Raw genomic sequence first — 18,026 nt, 5'->3', positions numbered from 1 at the left:
TCACAAAAATATTATGAATGATCGCCGATTAAAACTGACAGAGGTTGCTGAGTCTGATGGTATAACTAAAAACAAACATATCATATTTTAATGAATATTTTGGGCACGAGAAAGTTATGGGCAAGATGGGTACCGCATTTGTTGATCTTGGATAATACTGCAGTGCATGACGATATAGGAGCTGTACAGTTCAAACTTAACTGACTTTTTGAAGTGTTTCCTTACTGTGGCTGAGACATGGATCCATCCTATACTCCAGAGATCAAACAACAACTAAAACAGTGGACAGAGAAGGACGAATCAGCACCAAAACAAAGAAAAAGTGCATCATCTGCTGGAAAAGGTTATGGCAACATTTTTTTGGGAAATTAAGGAAAGTTATTATTGGATTATTTAGAAAGAAACAGGACCAACAACGCTGCATATTATGCAATCTTTTGGATAAATTGCATTCAAAATCAAAGAAAAAAGACCAGGTTTGTATAAGAAGAAAGTCCTGTTTCACTAGGACAATGCTCCCGTCCACGAGGCTTTCATTGTGATGGCAAAACTTCACGAACTGAAGTTTGAAATTCTTACTCATGCATATTATTCTCCTGATATGATCTCCTCGGTCTACAACCTCTTCTCCAACCTGAAAGAATTTAGAGCTGAAGGAAAATTCTGTTCTGATATTGAAGTCATCTCAGCGACAAATGCCTACTTTGAGGTCTTACAGAGAGGGGGTCCAAGCATTGCCGTACCGCTGGAGCAAGTGTATGTCTTTGGAAGAAAACTACGTTGAAAAATAAAGTAATCATTAAACAGAATTTTTTCATTTTCCTTGTTAGGTCGGAAACTTTTCTATCCACCCTCGTATATTCTGATGATTCGTACAATTCTCATGGGAAAAGTACAACCGTTTTGCTATAGAAAGGAAATTAAGTAGAGATAAGCATTTATTTTGTGTCATAGGTATAATGAAGGGTGATGAAATCATGGTGATTAATGGGGCCATCGTGAGCGACCTGGACATGATGTACATCGAGAGTGTGCTGCAGGAGGAGCTCTCCCTTTGCATGATGATGCGATCGAGCCGGACGGAGCCCCCGGACCTTCAAGGGGTAGTTTTGCGCACCACCGACGACTACATCGAGTCTTTGGTGTGTCCTCCACCGCCTTCCGACTCTGCCATCAGCGAGGAAATGATAGACAAGCTCATCGTGCCCTCGCCTCTCTACGGTAAGCACTTTTCTTTTTCTTTTCCTCTTTAAATTACATGTACTCATTAAATTAATACTCTTGGAATCACTGCCAGTAGCTACATGTACTAATGATAGCAGAAGCTGTGTAATCGCTTGATATATTTTAACATTCCCCGTAGCTTGTTATGGCAAGGATAACAAAGTAGGTATTATTTTTCTATGTGCTAAGAAATTAAATATTAGAAATTGAACTTGCATGTTTTTTTTAATTTAATTGTTATTTTAATCCTAAATATTACAGATGGATAGGTGAAATAATTACAAAAATATTTGATGAATAAACTTTGGTTCTCTGTAATAAGTTTACAACATCATTTTAATTTTGTTATTCCCTTTAGATTGAGTATTTTGGTTCCTGATATTGAAAAATATGACAATATATGTTTCAGTTTCAAATGGCATGCCTTATGAAAATTTCTCTTATTAGTACACCTATATCCTAAAGACTATAGAAATTCGGTCCACAATTTTTTATTCATGAATCTATCTTTTATAAATAAAGCTACATTATCATAACCTTTTTTTAAAATATAGTATTTCAGTTGTAATGCATCGAAAATTCTCGCCATCGTCATTATTGAGACTTCATGTTTTAATATGTTATTTACATACCATAAAGAAATACTGATTCTCAAATATTTTAGGTAGTCTATTTTAAGCCACGGGTTGTTACTTTTAACTTCATCATTGTTTATATAAACTTTGGAATCAAATAATCAATTTAGTCCTGGATTATCTTTCAAATTATTTCTGATCAGAAGAATTAATACTATATATTAACTTTTCTACAGTTTCTTAAAAGAATAAAGTAAAATTACAAATAATTGATTCCCTGAAAAGCTTTTCTAAAAATTTAATCTGCTTTGAAAAAGTCATAAATAAAATGTAGTCAATTATTTGAATCCGGTAATTCTTAGAAATGAGCTTTCGAATTAAAAAAAAAACAACTTTCCTTTTGATATATAATTTAAATTCTGAATTTCAAGACTAATTTATGTATGGAATCTTATGAAAATATGCAAATAAATAAGAATAATTTTGTTTTGAATTAAAATTAGAAAATTAAAATATAGTTTTGGTAGCTTAGAGAAGCAAATTCTTTCATTAAATTACTCTATTCTAAAATTACTCAAAAATGTACAGAAAGAATTCCGCTATTTTAAACCTCTATCAGATATTAGTAATGGCACTTAAACTCATCTATCTCTGAGACAAAAGAGTATTTACATTCGCATTATTAAATGTAAAAGTTTCTGCAAAGAAACAACAAAAAAGTTGAGAAAAACTATTCAAGAAATTAAATTTCACGTTACAGAATATTTCTACAAGTTGTATAAAATAGAAGGAAAAAAGCCCCAGAATGATAGGTTAATACTGAATTAATGACAAAATTCAGATTAGTTAGCCTCTAAAATCTGTCACTCCTCTTTTTTTAATTATTGAATTTTCTATCAATTTTTATTGTCTGTTTTCACTAACTGTATTTTAAATAAAAATTAATATCATATAAAGTGCTGAGATTCATAATTTTGTCTTAAAAAGGAATTATGACATTCAGATAAAGATTTTAAGCCAGGCGCCATAAGCATGTTCCGTTTTATCAGCGCATGATTTTGCTTTCAGGAGACATGGATAAAGAAAAATCTCCGGAAACATCTGGGAGACCGACCCCCTCTCCTACTCCCATGGCCTGTCAAGATTTGTTAGCAAGTCAACTCTCGGCAGAACAGATAGAGACTCTCATAAAGGTTGGCGCTTTAAGATATTCTTAAATTACTAGAATATGCCGAGTATCTATACAATTAATAATTTTAAGCTATATTTTTTGGAGGTCATTAAAGAAGACATCATTTAATATTTATTCGAGTTAAGAAGAACATTTAAAATGAGTAAGGATTAACAATATAATTAGCAATACAAAGAAGAGCTTCAAGTAGAACGCTATGTCTCGAATTCAATTAATTTTTTCTGGTACTTATGCTACATGACTTTTTTCAGCGATTAGATCTGATAATATAACTTTTATCTATCTATCAAAAATCGCCAAACCATCAAAACAAATTTTGAGTTAGTCAAATGGGCGCTCTTCAAACCGTCCATTCCGTTCATCCTTCAAACTTACGAATAATGTGTATACATGCTAGTAAATTAAGCAAAATTGACCAAATTAAACATATTTATTGAAAAAAAATCAATATAAGTTGCTTCTTTCATCTTCACAACCTCCATTTCTTGTTAATGCGAATCAAAGCGATCATCTTTAGATTCCTTCATCAGCATCACATTTTCTTCTTTCACGATATCAGTTTCCTCTTAAAGTTGATATCAAATAGCTTTAAATCTTATTAATAATCCATTTTCAAACATGTAAAGTAGTATTATATAATTTGCATGGCAGATTCTTTAAAAATGCTAATTGTTGATTTGACATAAAATAAATATCATTAGTGGAAGGGAGAGCCGTAGTACTTCTAAATTTAATACTGCTTCACGTAATATAAAAAAATTATTTCAAATGCTTGAAAAAATAGCTTTTTCTTAAATTAAAAACCTGTTTTTGTTTCCTCCCTTTATGTAAATTGTGAGATATAATTGAGGACATTCTCCTGTACCTCAAAAGAAAATCCAAAACTGAAAATTGAATCTTTCTCGTGATCATTATATTTTACAATGCAAGCATTTTAAAATTCAATGATTCATGTTTCATATAACCGATGCAGTGAATGAATAATGTCATAACTTTTGACAGTGAATGAATAAATACACACAAAAGTGAAACAAAATGTTTTGCTTTCACTTTTTTTAATGATTGCAACCAAAGTAAATAAATATTATAAAAAATAACACCGAAATAAGCGAAAAAGCGTTTTCGTCTTCCTCTGTTATGTCTTAAAAAAAGCACTTGTTTCCAAATGTTCTAAGATTCACCTATGCATACTGTAGTCACCTTTGCCAATTATTCTTTACTCCAAATTACCTGACCTGATCTTATACTTTCTCGGTAACTATTGGTACAGTTATCCGTACTACTATTACTCTTAACCGACTGTACATTTTGCACAACTTATTCCATTTCTGTTATATTTTAATTTGCTCTTTCCCTTTTTTTCTATCATTCAATAAAATGAATCCCTTTGTTCTCTTGAAAAGTTGCCCATCTTCTAAACCCAATGCTGATCTTTTCAAACATTATTTTGAACATTGAGGTCTGAAAATACATGCTTCCTTATGTGACGAATTCTTCAACTATATACCGTTAATTTCTTTTTTAAAAAATTCAGTCAATATTGCAATGTCCTTCCATTCATCTACTCTTTAACTGGCAGCTTCAGATGCTTTTAGATTGCACATTCTCTTTTTGCCAAACGATATGCTTTTAATCCATTCGAACTGTTTTTTACATTTTTACAGACTGCCGAGCAGGTGACGGAATATTGTCGTATGCCTCTGGAGCAGCGCCGCCTGTCCAGCCTGGCGGGCAGCAGCGCTTCTAGTGGCTCCTTCACCCTCAATCCCCGACAGCTTACCGAGGCCGAGAAGCTCAGGAAAGTCATTATGGAGCTCATCGAAACAGAGAAGACATATGTCAAGGTACACAATTTTCCTTTCTTTCTTTCCTTCTTTCTTACAATTCTAATTTCAGCTGCAGGAAAATGCATTTCACCTTTATATATTGTTTAATCGATAAAGATATGTCTTATACAAAACTGTTAGATTAATTTTGAAAAAAAAAATTTTTGATAGTATATAAACATTGAAGTTTAGATAATAAGAATACATATGTTCTGTATGTACAACAAATTCATTTTTCGTATTTAAAATTTCATTTAATATAACCATTATTATTAAAAAATGTTTACTGATTGATTTAGGCCTCAGCATCTAACCAAGAGTTTTTAAGGTCGTCTTCAAAATTAATTACAAGGCACTTTTTAACATTCTGGCTCCATCATTACTATTAACGATCATTTCATTGGCATATATGCTAAGTGGATTTTAAATTATGTTTGACTTTAAATTGTTGGATATACCATTTTGCAAGGTATTCATGATTAAGGCACTAAGGATGGGCATTGTTATCCACATATTGCAAAAATATGAATAATGGCTGGCCAGATATCATCAAATGTAACAAAACGAAAGTTCCAGAGTCAATCTAAGGGAGAAAATATGGAATTTGATTTAAATCATTAAATATCATTTCGCGTTCTATTAAACTAAAGATAATGAAATTTCTGATTTAACAAATTCTCTAGTGGAGAATCAGTTAATGGAAACATTGAATCTAGGTGGTACCTCCAAAAGAAATAAATCCAAATTATGGAGTAAATAAATAAAAATATTTGTTATTTATAGTACTCTTCTCAAAATAAGCATGGAATAAGGAAAATTTACATCAGAGCATCACATTTTCACGACGCATCACATTTATAAGGAGAAAAATTCAAATGTTAAAAAACTGCTCTATAAGCTTTGTAGTTTTTAAATAATAGTTTCAATCTTAAAGATAACATTACCAAACTTTTCTTTATTTTATGATATATTTTATATCTATGATTTAATTAATCGCCTAATAATATTTCTGTTTTTTTCTTTAACGCTGAGAGGTAAATATGAGTTCTATTTCATGCTTTAGATTTTAAAATTAGCATGCTTTCAGCTCGAAATTTTGGAAGCTTTCCAATTTTCTTTTATTACTTTTTGCATTTAGTAATTATATACTTTTATTGATTATAAATTAGCCGAAACGCATTTTGAAGAACGGTGTATGCAGGTTAATAAAATATTTTCAAAAAGTTTCTTTTCTATTTATATTTCAAAAGTAATTCATTCTTTTGAATTAATGACAGTAAGAAAAATGTTATTGTTTTATGATGAGATATTTTGATTAGATGTTTTAAAAGATATTTTCTTAATTTAACTCAAAAAACCTATTTAAATTTAGTCCGGTATTAAAGGTTATAATTCTTATTAGAATTGTCATTTTATATCCTGAATGAATTTAGTATTCAAACTAATACGCAATTTTTTATGTTTTGACAAATAAATCTTTGCTAAAAAGATGGCTGTTGAAGTAATAACTATAAGAATTCATTTATCTACAAAAATTACCAGATGAAAAACAAGTTAAATTTTATGTATACCGCACTACGTTTTTTATTTAATTTTCATCACTGAATTCGCTTAAAATGCGTCTCGGCTATTTGTGCTAAATGCTTTAAAACGATGCCTTAAATTTAGATAATATTTTTTCTATGATAAATATCCTATTAATCGCCGAATCCTTTTATTAAAATATTCTTTCAAATTTGTATAATTTTAAATTGTTACAAATAAATAAGGAACATTGTATAATTGCTTTTTCTGTTATTTGCATTGTAGTTTGGCTGAGCCATTTTCTTAAAATGCAGCACACTGTAATGAAGATATAATTCATATTTAAAAAACGAAACTTTTGTGGTGAAGTATGAAGAGAAATTTGATTTTAATACATAAAGTGTTACAAGTTTGCTCAGGGTATTTCCCCCCTTATTGCCTTATTGTTTGTAGTTAAACCTTGATTTCAATGAATAATTTCAGCGACGATCGGTGCTTCCTTCATTCCACATATCTTTAACTCTAAAGTTAAGGCATCGTTGCATTGTTTTATTTAACAATTCACTATAGCCTTAATGGAATTAAACCTCTTAAGAAATGAAGAAGTTCACTTAATGTCTGGTAATTCGAAATAACCGATATTAAAAGAATGGAGATGAAAAATCTTGTTATTTATTTCAGATCATTTTGATCTTTATAAGGAGACTTTTTAATCTAAAAATTGCATTAGTAATAATTTTGTATTTTATAAAGCTGTATTAGATGAAAAAAAAACATTCTCTCTAGAAGTTCATAATTAGCTTTTCTGTAGGCTGACACTGAATATAAAAATTAATATTTCAATTTCTAACATTAAGAATTAAAAATTTTGAATTTCACAATAAAAAATTTTAATACTTTAATACTCGTAGTACTTTAATAATTATACATCAAGGCTTGCTTTAAAACCTTTGTATATTATTTAAGGCTGTAGTGAATTGCTAATGGTTGCAACTAGGTATGCGAGATTTCCGTAGACATATTTTAATAACCATATTATACATATAGTACAGTTTAAACAACATTGTATAGATATTTTTAAAGAAATATTTTAAATATATAGAATTTCGTTTTTAATTGAAAGCTAAGAAGAATATTCTATGAGAAGTTTCATCGACATTATCTTTTATTTGGGAAATATCATTTTAATATACATATATAAGGTATTACAGATGAATTATCACTACAATCGTGCCCCAATAGCTATTTTCTAGGCTATTATATTTCAGATTGGAAACATATTGTAATGAACTAGTTTATACCGTTTTAATTAATAAATATACTTCTGAAAAAATAACGAAATCTAAATTTTTAAATAGTTTTTCAATCTAATAATCAAAATTAGTAAAATATTTTGGCAACACTAATATTTCAATCAAGGAATTCCCACAGTTCTGTAACCAAACCAGAACGATCCGAAATGTTGAATTTCATTATTTTAGAGAAATCAACAGCCGTTCGAGGAAAGGCAATACGTTAATTGAATGATGTTCGTAAATTTGTTAACTGATTTTTTTAAAAATCTTTACGTCGTTTCAACCCTTTTTTCTACCAAAACTATAAGCCTCTCTCTAGAGCTTTAGAAATTATTTATTGCGCCACGATTAGAGTGAAAGCCGAATAGTAAAATTTTAATTTTCAAAAAATTCGTATTTATTCTTTTTTTTCAAAAAGATATTTTGAATATTTCGATAGTCTGGTTTACTCGTACTACTTTTTTTGTCAAAAATGTAATTACGTCGTTTTTATTTTAGTAAAAAAGCAGTAAATAGTTTTGATTTTGTAGTATTTTTCATGATGATGATAGTGGTATAATATTTTTAATAACGAAAATAAAAACACAAAAATTGAAGGGACGATATCATTCAATTGACATCGCATACCTAGTTGTAATTACCAATTGCTTTCTTTTTATTTATATCTTTAAGCTTTTGTGTGATCATTTTTGGTGTATTCAGATCCGATTTTGCTTGCACCGTTTGCAATTAGGCTTAACTATCATACATAGAAACCTCCTTTTAATTAAAGTTGCTTGTATTAAATAACCATGCTTATGCATCAATGCACTCTTGAAGCCTTGTGTTGCAACTAACCATCAGGATCCCTATAGTGCCGCGCTCTTTGTAAATCTGATCGTAGCCGAGTCGCAATTTTGACTCGAAGAATTGACCCAAAGCAAGATGGCATCTGAACAGCCAAAAATGTCCCACTGCAGCGTGTAACTGTGTGTGTAAAATGTGCGTGTTGTTTTTCACACCTGGTTCCTTGTCCCATTTTTAATGCAGCACATGAGCGAAGTCGTTGAGTGGTATGAGGATGCAATGCAAAAGGTAAACCCTGCAACAGTCACTCAGAACTCTTTATCTGGAACGTAGCACTCTCTAATATATTTTTTTATTATTATTTATGTGTAAATAAGTGTAGTAGTGTTTGAGAGTATATCTGTCTTCAAATTCTTTCTTTGTTTTACTTTCTTACCTATTTTTTGTGAAAAAAATCCTTTATTATATCTTTTTTTTATTTTTACATCTCTGAACTCTACTATTTCGTACCTTTTTTTTATTTCCAATGGATGTGTAGTAGAATTCGTGATTGTTTACTGGCTTACATGAATTGGTGTAGAAATCGCTTTGTGTCATTTTTTTAATTGCTAAAAAGTGATGTCATTGCTGCTTAAAACTTGGCTTTATGAGACAAAAAGAATTAAAATTCTATTCACAGAAATAAAATAAATAAATAAATGCATATTTTTATTGTTAAATTCGGAAGAAAATGAATCCCTTAAATGAAATATTAATTTTGTTAATCGTTATGGAATAAGAGGGAGAAAAAAACGTCATGTCAATTTCTGCATCAAGATATTAAAATTAATTTGCATCACAAATAAATTATAAAGAAACTTGAAATATTTTTTTTGAATTTCTAAAAATATTTATTTATATGTTTTTCCATATCTTATTCTCTCTTATTCCACATTAATTTAAATTGAAATTCGTGAGAGGTCAAAGATTTTTAGCAAAATTAATATAAATGAGAACTAGCATTTAATGATAAACAATTTTACTCATTTTCGGATTTTTTTGTACTTTTTAAAATCAGTCAGATGAATGAACAAACATCATTTTACATCATGTATTCCATTCATGATTAAGTATCGTATTATACAATATATCCTTGACAATTTATGTAAATAATACCTCTTGACTTTCTTTTACTTATTTTTATAAAGAATGCCGTATTCTGCAAATAGGTAAAAAATAAAGTTAAAAAATATTCTGAAAATATTGTGAAATTAAAATGTTTAAATTTACTTTGTAAAAGATTCTGGTATGTTGTAATTTAATGAATATGTTGATCAAGAACAGATATAAAAATTGTAACCATTCATACTGGTGAAATCTCAAATAATGGAAATAGTAGATTATGAAAAACATTGCCACTTACATGTTGAAAAGATTATTACTAATTTGCTTTACATTTACGTAGATAAATTTTTAATATTTTCTTATTAGTATCCACTTTCGACAAAAAATAAATTTGCTTAAGCGAGTAATGTGTAGGGAGACTTCTATCCGAAGAAAACTTGAGTAAGATCAGATAGGTAAAATGTCGCTAAAAGAAAAGGAAAAAAAAAACTTTTGAGAAGGTTGTATGCAAACTTTTTGTCGTCGTGTTTTTGTGAAGTTTTTGTTGTAGCCTGATATTTTTGAGCGAGTCTTTTTGTGCATGTTTGTGAAGTGGCATGTTTTTCTCCTCTATAGCTCGTGAGAAAGTTGTTCTTGATGTGGAAAATGCATGAAATTTGTTTCTCTCTTTGAATGAAAATTTGGGGGCCTCATACACATCATTTTACTGTTTTCAGAATTTGTGCTTTCTATGTGACGGGCGTGCCCACCACGGCGAGGTTAGTAAAATAACAAACCACTCTGAATAAAGCACGACAAAATCTTTATGCACTGCATATTGCCAATATTTTTTTTTATCTATTTCTTAAGCGCAATTTACACTTTTAAAAACTTTTTTTTCTTTTTCATTCATTCTCCACATTCTACTCACATCTTCTTTTGATCAAGTTATGCCTTAGAAATTTTGATCACAATTATATAAATTTTCTTCAGCTCTGTATAAATTGTTATTAGGAAATAAATATTTCTATTTAAAACATATACTTCATAAATCCATTTACATAAGTGAATGATTGTTTACTTAGGTCTGCAGATGCTAGTTTTTTCTATATTTTAAGAAATCCGCTGGCATAAAAAATGTAGCGATTTTAAAATAACAGAAAGGAAATTAGACATTTTCTAAAAAATTAATATATGAACTTTTTTCGGAAAATGATAAGCAGTTAGAAATGCACCATTAGATATAATTTAAATCAATAGTATGAACTATCTTCTTCAGCTATTTTATCCAAGGGTACAGTCGTCAAAAAAAATGAATCAACTCTGTAACCTTTATTATTTATTATAGCATCTTAACGAATTTGATGCCGATGGAAATGATTCGTGGAGACGTGTATGTTCCAAACAGCAAACTGGTTGATTAACCACTATCTCGAAATGTTTCTTGTTTTTGCTTAATCAATTTATCGTCTTAAAATTAATCTCTCAATAAAATTTTATGGAATTGCGACGATAATTCTGAGAGTTATAGGGTTTTGAAAGATGGCACTTTCAGTGTTAAATGAGTATGTACTTTTCGGCGATATCTCGGTAACTGTAATACATTTTTTAAAAGTTTTTTCATTCGCTTAAAGAAAATTGTCATATTTCATAAAATCATGAAATAAGTACATAAATGACACAAATTTAATATTTTTTTATGATTTTTTTAAAACGAATGTGGGAATCTCTATTGTAAAAATCATACGTGTAATATTTTTCATAATAAAATATTCCTCTTAAATTTAATAAATCTTTCGTCCAATTAGCAATCGTTTCCGCTTGGAAATAAAACTCCCTCCTTTCAATAAACACTGATCATTTCATTGGCTTAAAATATCGTTATGGTATATCCATTTCACGGACCAGCGATTTTTTTAAAAAAAGAAATGGGTTAAACAACGGATTTCATTCGCCATGAAAATTAAGATGTGTTTGAAATTTCTTAAAACGGAATCAACTAAAAAGTCTTAACGATAATTTGATTTTAAAAGTTATAAAAATGCTACAATATTTACGTAAAAACCAAAAATATTTATAGTTTGAAAAATCATACTCATATTAAAGATAAATCTGAATCGTGTTGTTCATTTTTCTAATATTCCTGAGAATAAAAATATGGGAAAAGTCTTATTTTTCTATTAACAAGCCGAGATTTACGTAATGTCCGGTTCCTGGTGAGTTGACTCTTTTTTTTGGGTGGAATTTTCAGCAAATAAAATTAAATATATCTCAAAAATTTCGGATCGAAATTTGATGCACATGCATAAAAATGCCTGCTGAATCGAATGAATGAAAACTCTCAATTTCCGTAACAGAAAAATTTCGAAATCGTACTTAATTAATTATGTTCATTAACTCAGTTAATTAATTTGTCTAACTCAATAATCCTGCTCCTTTAAGACATTTCTATTGACAGCCATTTTATGAAGATGTGATAATTAATAATAAAGTTACAGAGGATTTTTTTGACAACTGTAATAATATTCGCAGCGAATGCCTTGAATAACATATTCAGAAATACCGAAGTGAACTCAAAAAAGAGACTCCGATAGATTAATTTTGACCATTTTAAAACGCAATGCTGTGTATATTAAGAACTGTTTAGAGTATTAGACATTTAATAAAATATGCCCTATAAATACTTAAAAATCGAGCTCAAGTATTTAAAATGTTTTTTCCTATGTTTTTATCCTAAACTTTTCAAAACAGTATATGCTCATCAACGAGAATCAAATTTAATTTTTAAAAAATGAAGAGGAAAACGAATTGTGTGTTTGTAAATGCCAACAGACAGATACGGGAGAATTTTTATTTAAAGGTATCAAAATAATAATTCACAGATCGATTACTTAATTTGCAAATGTCATCGTGCTAAATTGACTCGCTACACAAAAACCTTAGTTATAAGATAATAAGATTAACTTAAATCAGAGGAATCATCTCTTTTGCAGAAGTTTTAAGAATGCTACTGCAACAAAAGAATTACACTAATTGTAACAAATAATATTTAATATTTAATTACATAAAAATTTTATAATTAGAAATTATGAATGCTTTTTCACTAAATTATCAAATTATTCCTTTATTTTGTTATTTCCATTTTAATTCACGTATTAAATATCACAATAAAATCTTATTTCTTCGCAATAAAATTCGTATTACACGAAATTCTAAACTTAAAGTATCGTGAATTTTGTGGATAGAGTCATTGTTACAATTTGTGCCAGAGCTGATAAAAATTTAGATTCGGCAAGCACATCAAGAAACAAATTAACTTACCTTACTGTTTTCTTGTTCTGATTTTCTTTCTCGTTTGACGTAGCACCTGAACAGCCTCCTGGAACATTACCTGGAGCCAATGAAGAAGGAAACTTTCCTGTCCAACTCCGAGGTGAACGCCCTCTTTGGCAACATCCAGGAGATCGTCCAGTTCCAGAGGGTCTTCCTGCAGAGTCTGGAGGAGGCAGTCAACTCGGAGCCAGATTTTCACAGGTTCGACCACCCTGCACAGTTCAAGGTCAGTTATTTTGTTTCCCGTCAATAAATCTCAAAATACAAATAATGAAAAGAACGAAAAATATCTTTTACTAACGCAGATTTTAGATATTTCAATTCATTATGAATACACTGATTTTCAAAATGAAGATAATTTTCCTCTAAAATCATCTCAAGAACTGATAGATATCTCGATCCACAAAAGATAACAAATATGAAATGAAGCCGGTCATTTAGGGATTATTTCTCTAAAGTTTTATCAAATTCTGAATTATTTAAAAACTTTGTAACCGTTGTGCGAAAAAAAAAGGAGCCACCCAATTTTATTCTGCAGTCAATCATTGCATATGAAAATTAAAATACCTTTCTTAAGTTAGTAACGTATACTAACTGATTATGCTTATACAACTTTCATAGGGGACTACCTATATATTATAGATTGTGCGAAATTTAAAATTTCCTATGGCAACACCCTTTTCTGATATCATGAATAGATTTCGCATAGAAAAATTATCCGAAATGCAAATTTTGTTTAATATATCATGATTGCATCGGGAGATATTTGACGACATTTTTTGCTAAGGGGTTGTTTCCAAATTTACATTAAAGTTTATATACTCTCTGAAAGATGATAATAATTTGTTTTTTTTCATTTTTGTGATACCTTAAAAGTATTTTTAAAGTTTGAATCTCCTTAGTATAATCCTTTGCTGCTCCATATATAGTAAAATATTTAGAGTGAAAATTTTGGGGAATTTTATTTCCTTTCCGTTTAGCAATATCCAAGAGCACTTATAGTTTTGCTTGAATTGCATCTGAACCTGAATGACTGAAAGCGGCAAAATAGAAAGTTTTGTTGTATTAGAGGAAGAAATAAATGTGAAAATATTTTTTATTGCTTAAAATAAATATTAATTTTAGCGTTAAAATTAATAATTAAACGATAGGGAGACAGGAAAGATTAATTGATTATATTTTTTGAGCTTTATTCTTGCATTTGTTGCTGTTGTTGTTTCTTATGGCACTTATCATAGACAAGCCCCCTGACTAAGTCAATGATTTTAAGCCGAGAGAGCGTCTCTTGTTTTTCGGTAGAGCCATCTAGGGCCAAGAGAACGTCTTAGCTACTTATGCTTCACATTCGCTTACACAAACTGGGCACATTCACACACCTCACAGATAGAACACAGATGAAGAAAAACCATGCCCGAACCGGGACTCGAACCTGAGCTGCATTTTGTTACCAACATATACTACTCTTTGTCAGAAAATATATATAATATTTTATAGATTGGCATGTGTGAAAAAAAAATAATTCACTTATCTTCTATTTTCTGTTGCGGTGATAGGCATCTAAAATGACAATATTAGTAATCCAATTGTTAATAAATCCATTACGACAGACTTTTAGACGAAAGGAACATTATTTAATATATTGGACGAGCACAAGGAAGAACGTACACATTACATATAAAATGAAAAAAATAATAAATGAACAAGAAGATGTTTGTATATTTTTACATTGCAGAGTTCTTCATTTAAGAACGCCATCTATCAGCTGTAATAAACAGTTAGGCAGTTACTTTTTAAAGGAAGAGTTTTTAGTTTTAAATCGATATTCAAACACTAGACATGGTAATGGTTTTGTCAGGATATCTGCCGGCATGTTCTTGCTTTGACAGCATTCTAGATCGATCACACCAATATCTTTAAGATGTTTCAGATGATAAATGTTAATGTCGTTATGTAATGAATTACGCCTATATGTTTTTAAATGACGCTTCTCAGATTGTGACTGCTTTATACATAATTAATTGTCCTCATAGATTGTGACAGATAGATACTGTGGTAAATACTTGTCTTTCATTAGATTGACTAGCCATATAGTTTCTTGAGCAGCATTGGTAGCTGAAACATATCGAACTTCTATTATCAACGTTTGCATTTTTCTCACAAATTTATTTTCTGTTACAGCTATGTATTTTTTTTTTTTAAATTTCGTAAATACTTCACTTTTCCTTCACAACAAATAAATTATAGAGAGCCAGCTGTAGTCATCGACAAGAGTAAGGAAATATGATTTCCCACTATTTAAATTTTGAAGAGGATCACAAACATCAGAGTGTACCAGTTCGAGAGCTTTTCTTTCCCTGTGTTTAGCTGTTTTAGGATATGGCATATTAGTTAATTTTGATTTAAAACAGTTTTCACTTGAAGTGTTATACTTACAGTTCTCGATTTTGATACCGTTTGTTAAATGTTACGAAATGGACAATTTAATAGAATTAATTTTTGTGGGCAAGTCGCTTGTGCCGAAGGTTTAAACAGTTCTTATTTTCGCAATGAAATGCCATATGGGCAGAAATTTTACTTTCGGAATTGTTTGAAATAATTTCATAAAGAAAATTATTTATTTTTCCTTCAAAAACACTTCGTCGTCTTGCATTATTTTACATTTATTCTTCTCAAAAATCGTTCTGCAACCATTCCCTGTAGATAATAAATTTGTTTCTATTTCTATTATGTATAAAACATTATTCAAAAGAACGTTATGCTTCCATCTGAAATTTTAGTTCGAAGTAGGACTTTGCCCTGACCTTGAATTGGCAATTTTACAGCCATTCGTCACGAATACTGAATTCGTTTGCTTATAATTTATTTCTGTGGGAGAATGTTTGGGTTTGAAGATGTGAGATCTACTGCCAGACAAGCTGTATGTTGAGATTCTATTGGCGTATAAAGAATACTTGGCATAATTAATTTTTGATGACACATTTCCCGTTACATCCGATTGCGTTTGAAACGAGAAAGCGGGTTTATCGTCTTTTAACTTGACGGAAGGATTATTTTTATTTGAATATTTTCTTAGATTTATATTTTTATTTTAAAATGCCAGCGCATTCAGATTTAACGAGATTTTTCGTATGACAATAGGTACAAAATTTATTTTTGCAATTAGATGCATATATTTTTTGTTTTTAAAACACTGTTGCTAATTACATTTTTAAATGTATCCTGCCGTCATGTTTATTCGTCGATTTGTTTACTCTTGATGAAATCAACGCTCAATTCATCTTCTTTCCTTAGTTTTTTATATTATAAAGTTTTCTTTGTAAAAATAATTTACTAAGATTTGATCTTTCGTGAATTTTTTAGTTCGCCCCAAGTTTTTTCGTATGTTACAGGGATAACTTGACCATCTTCGATGGATAACTTTATAATAGCTCTATCAAATGTCGAGTTTCGGTTCCAGCGTTTCTTCTGTGACGAGATCATATACTATATCTTCTTTAAAGAGAAGCATTTTTATTTTGAGCTTTCCAATAGCATAATTACTAGAATTCAATTTCAATATTATTCTCTTTATTTATTAATGATGCCAATATTTATTTATTTACAATTTGCATGTATGAATATATGTTTATTTAATGCAATAAAAATTGCGCTATACTATATAAGGTTATTCAAAACTCAGTCTCATAATCTTTGTTAGAAAAAATTTATTATATTTTATAGATAAACATATAAAAAGGTTTTGTAAGTTTTGTTTTTGCTGATTTTATATTACTGATCATGTATAGGAGGGCACTTCTCTTTAATTTATCCATTTACTTTAATTGTGTTAGAATTTTAGAAATTTAGAAAAAAAAATTCTAAAATTTTAGACGTTTTGCAATATTTTTTCATAAATGCACTTACACTTTATTATATTTAACATTCATACACATTTTGGAATTACTATATTTTAATTTCAAAAATTTTAAGTTATGTTGAAGTCTCTTCCGTTTCAATAATTTTATCTACATACTGAGTTAAAATTCTATTTGCATATTTAAACTAAATCTGCAGCTAATACATTTTAAATAAAAATTTGTGTTATTCATATAACTAATATTATAAATGACATAAATTATATTCATATTACTTCACATAATGTTATTCAATATGTTATTCATTCATGTAATTTATGTTCTCATGACATTAGACATAAGATTCCAAATTCGTGATTCATCGAAACTATTTAATTTAGTGTGTGAAAGGCATAATCGTTTGTGTGTGTGGGAGGGGGGGTGAATGAAGGACGAAAAGAACTGAAATTTTCTAAATTAGCATGAAAGAAAAACAAATTTTAAAAATTACTCTGTTATTGAAGAAATAAAATATTAAGATATATATAGAATTGCAAATATAACTATGGCATTAACTAACGAAAGGCTACTACACTATCTATTGAAATGAATTTAATATCATTAAGTTTTGATTATTTCATTGGAAGGAAAAACGCGAATATATTTGTAATATCAATGAAAGTAGCAAGATAACTGAACATTCCTACTTTATGAATGAATGCTTGGAGAAATTCTGATAAGTCAATACTTTAACAAAGTTTATTTATAATTTATTATTGTACTAAATAAAAAAAGTCACAATATATCCAGAAATATTGATTTATCTTCGACGATATATCGCGACGAGGAAATTTGATCATCTTCCAAGCCTTGTGACAAGATATCATGGATAAGAAAATTATAACATCTTTTGTTCCTAATTTTTTTTCGTTAATATATCATTCTAGCATCATTTTTAATTACGAATATATCAGTATTGGCACTCTATAAAACAGACAGCAACTAAATTAAGTGAAAAGTAACGGTACAAGGACAAATAAAAAAAGAAATGTGGTATTTCACACTTATGTATTTCTCATAATATATATTTATACTGAAAATAAAACAGCTTTTGAGTTCAAATGACTCCTATGACCAACTGTTTTAATAATCGTTTTAAAGGAAAGGGCGAGCAGTAATTGGCCTCTCATTGGCTTCTCAGATGTATTCTACATTTTCAACTCTAAAAATTTGGCTGTTAAATCCATTCAGCCAATAAATATTTTCACTCCCAAGAAATTCACTTACCTGATGTACCCTACGTAAACACATGTAGTCACGCATAAAATGAAATCGTACAACAGCACCCCTAGAGC

General features: G+C 29.4%; 1 protein-coding gene across 2 annotated transcripts in view; it reads left to right on the top strand.

Moving 5' to 3' along the window:
• The window catches only part of LOC129965787 (protein still life, isoform SIF type 1-like), a 284,431-nt gene that overhangs the window by 250,414 nt on the left and 15,991 nt on the right, over positions 1-18,026 (top strand). For both annotated transcript variants that reach the window (XM_056079968.1, XM_056079967.1), the window contains exons 18-22: positions 955-1,221; positions 2,868-2,992; positions 4,656-4,835; positions 10,243-10,284; positions 12,870-13,064. In XM_056079968.1, coding sequence (XP_055935943.1) covers positions 955-1,221; positions 2,868-2,992; positions 4,656-4,835; positions 10,243-10,284; positions 12,870-13,064 — 809 coding nt within the window. The remainder of the gene's footprint in view (positions 1-954; positions 1,222-2,867; positions 2,993-4,655; positions 4,836-10,242; positions 10,285-12,869; positions 13,065-18,026) is intronic.

This window comes from Argiope bruennichi, chromosome 4 (genome assembly GCF_947563725.1).
Source record: "Argiope bruennichi chromosome 4, qqArgBrue1.1, whole genome shotgun sequence".
In the NCBI taxonomy this organism is placed as follows: Eukaryota; Metazoa; Arthropoda; class Arachnida; order Araneae; family Araneidae; genus Argiope; species Argiope bruennichi.
This window is presented reverse-complemented; position numbering and strand designations above follow the sequence as displayed.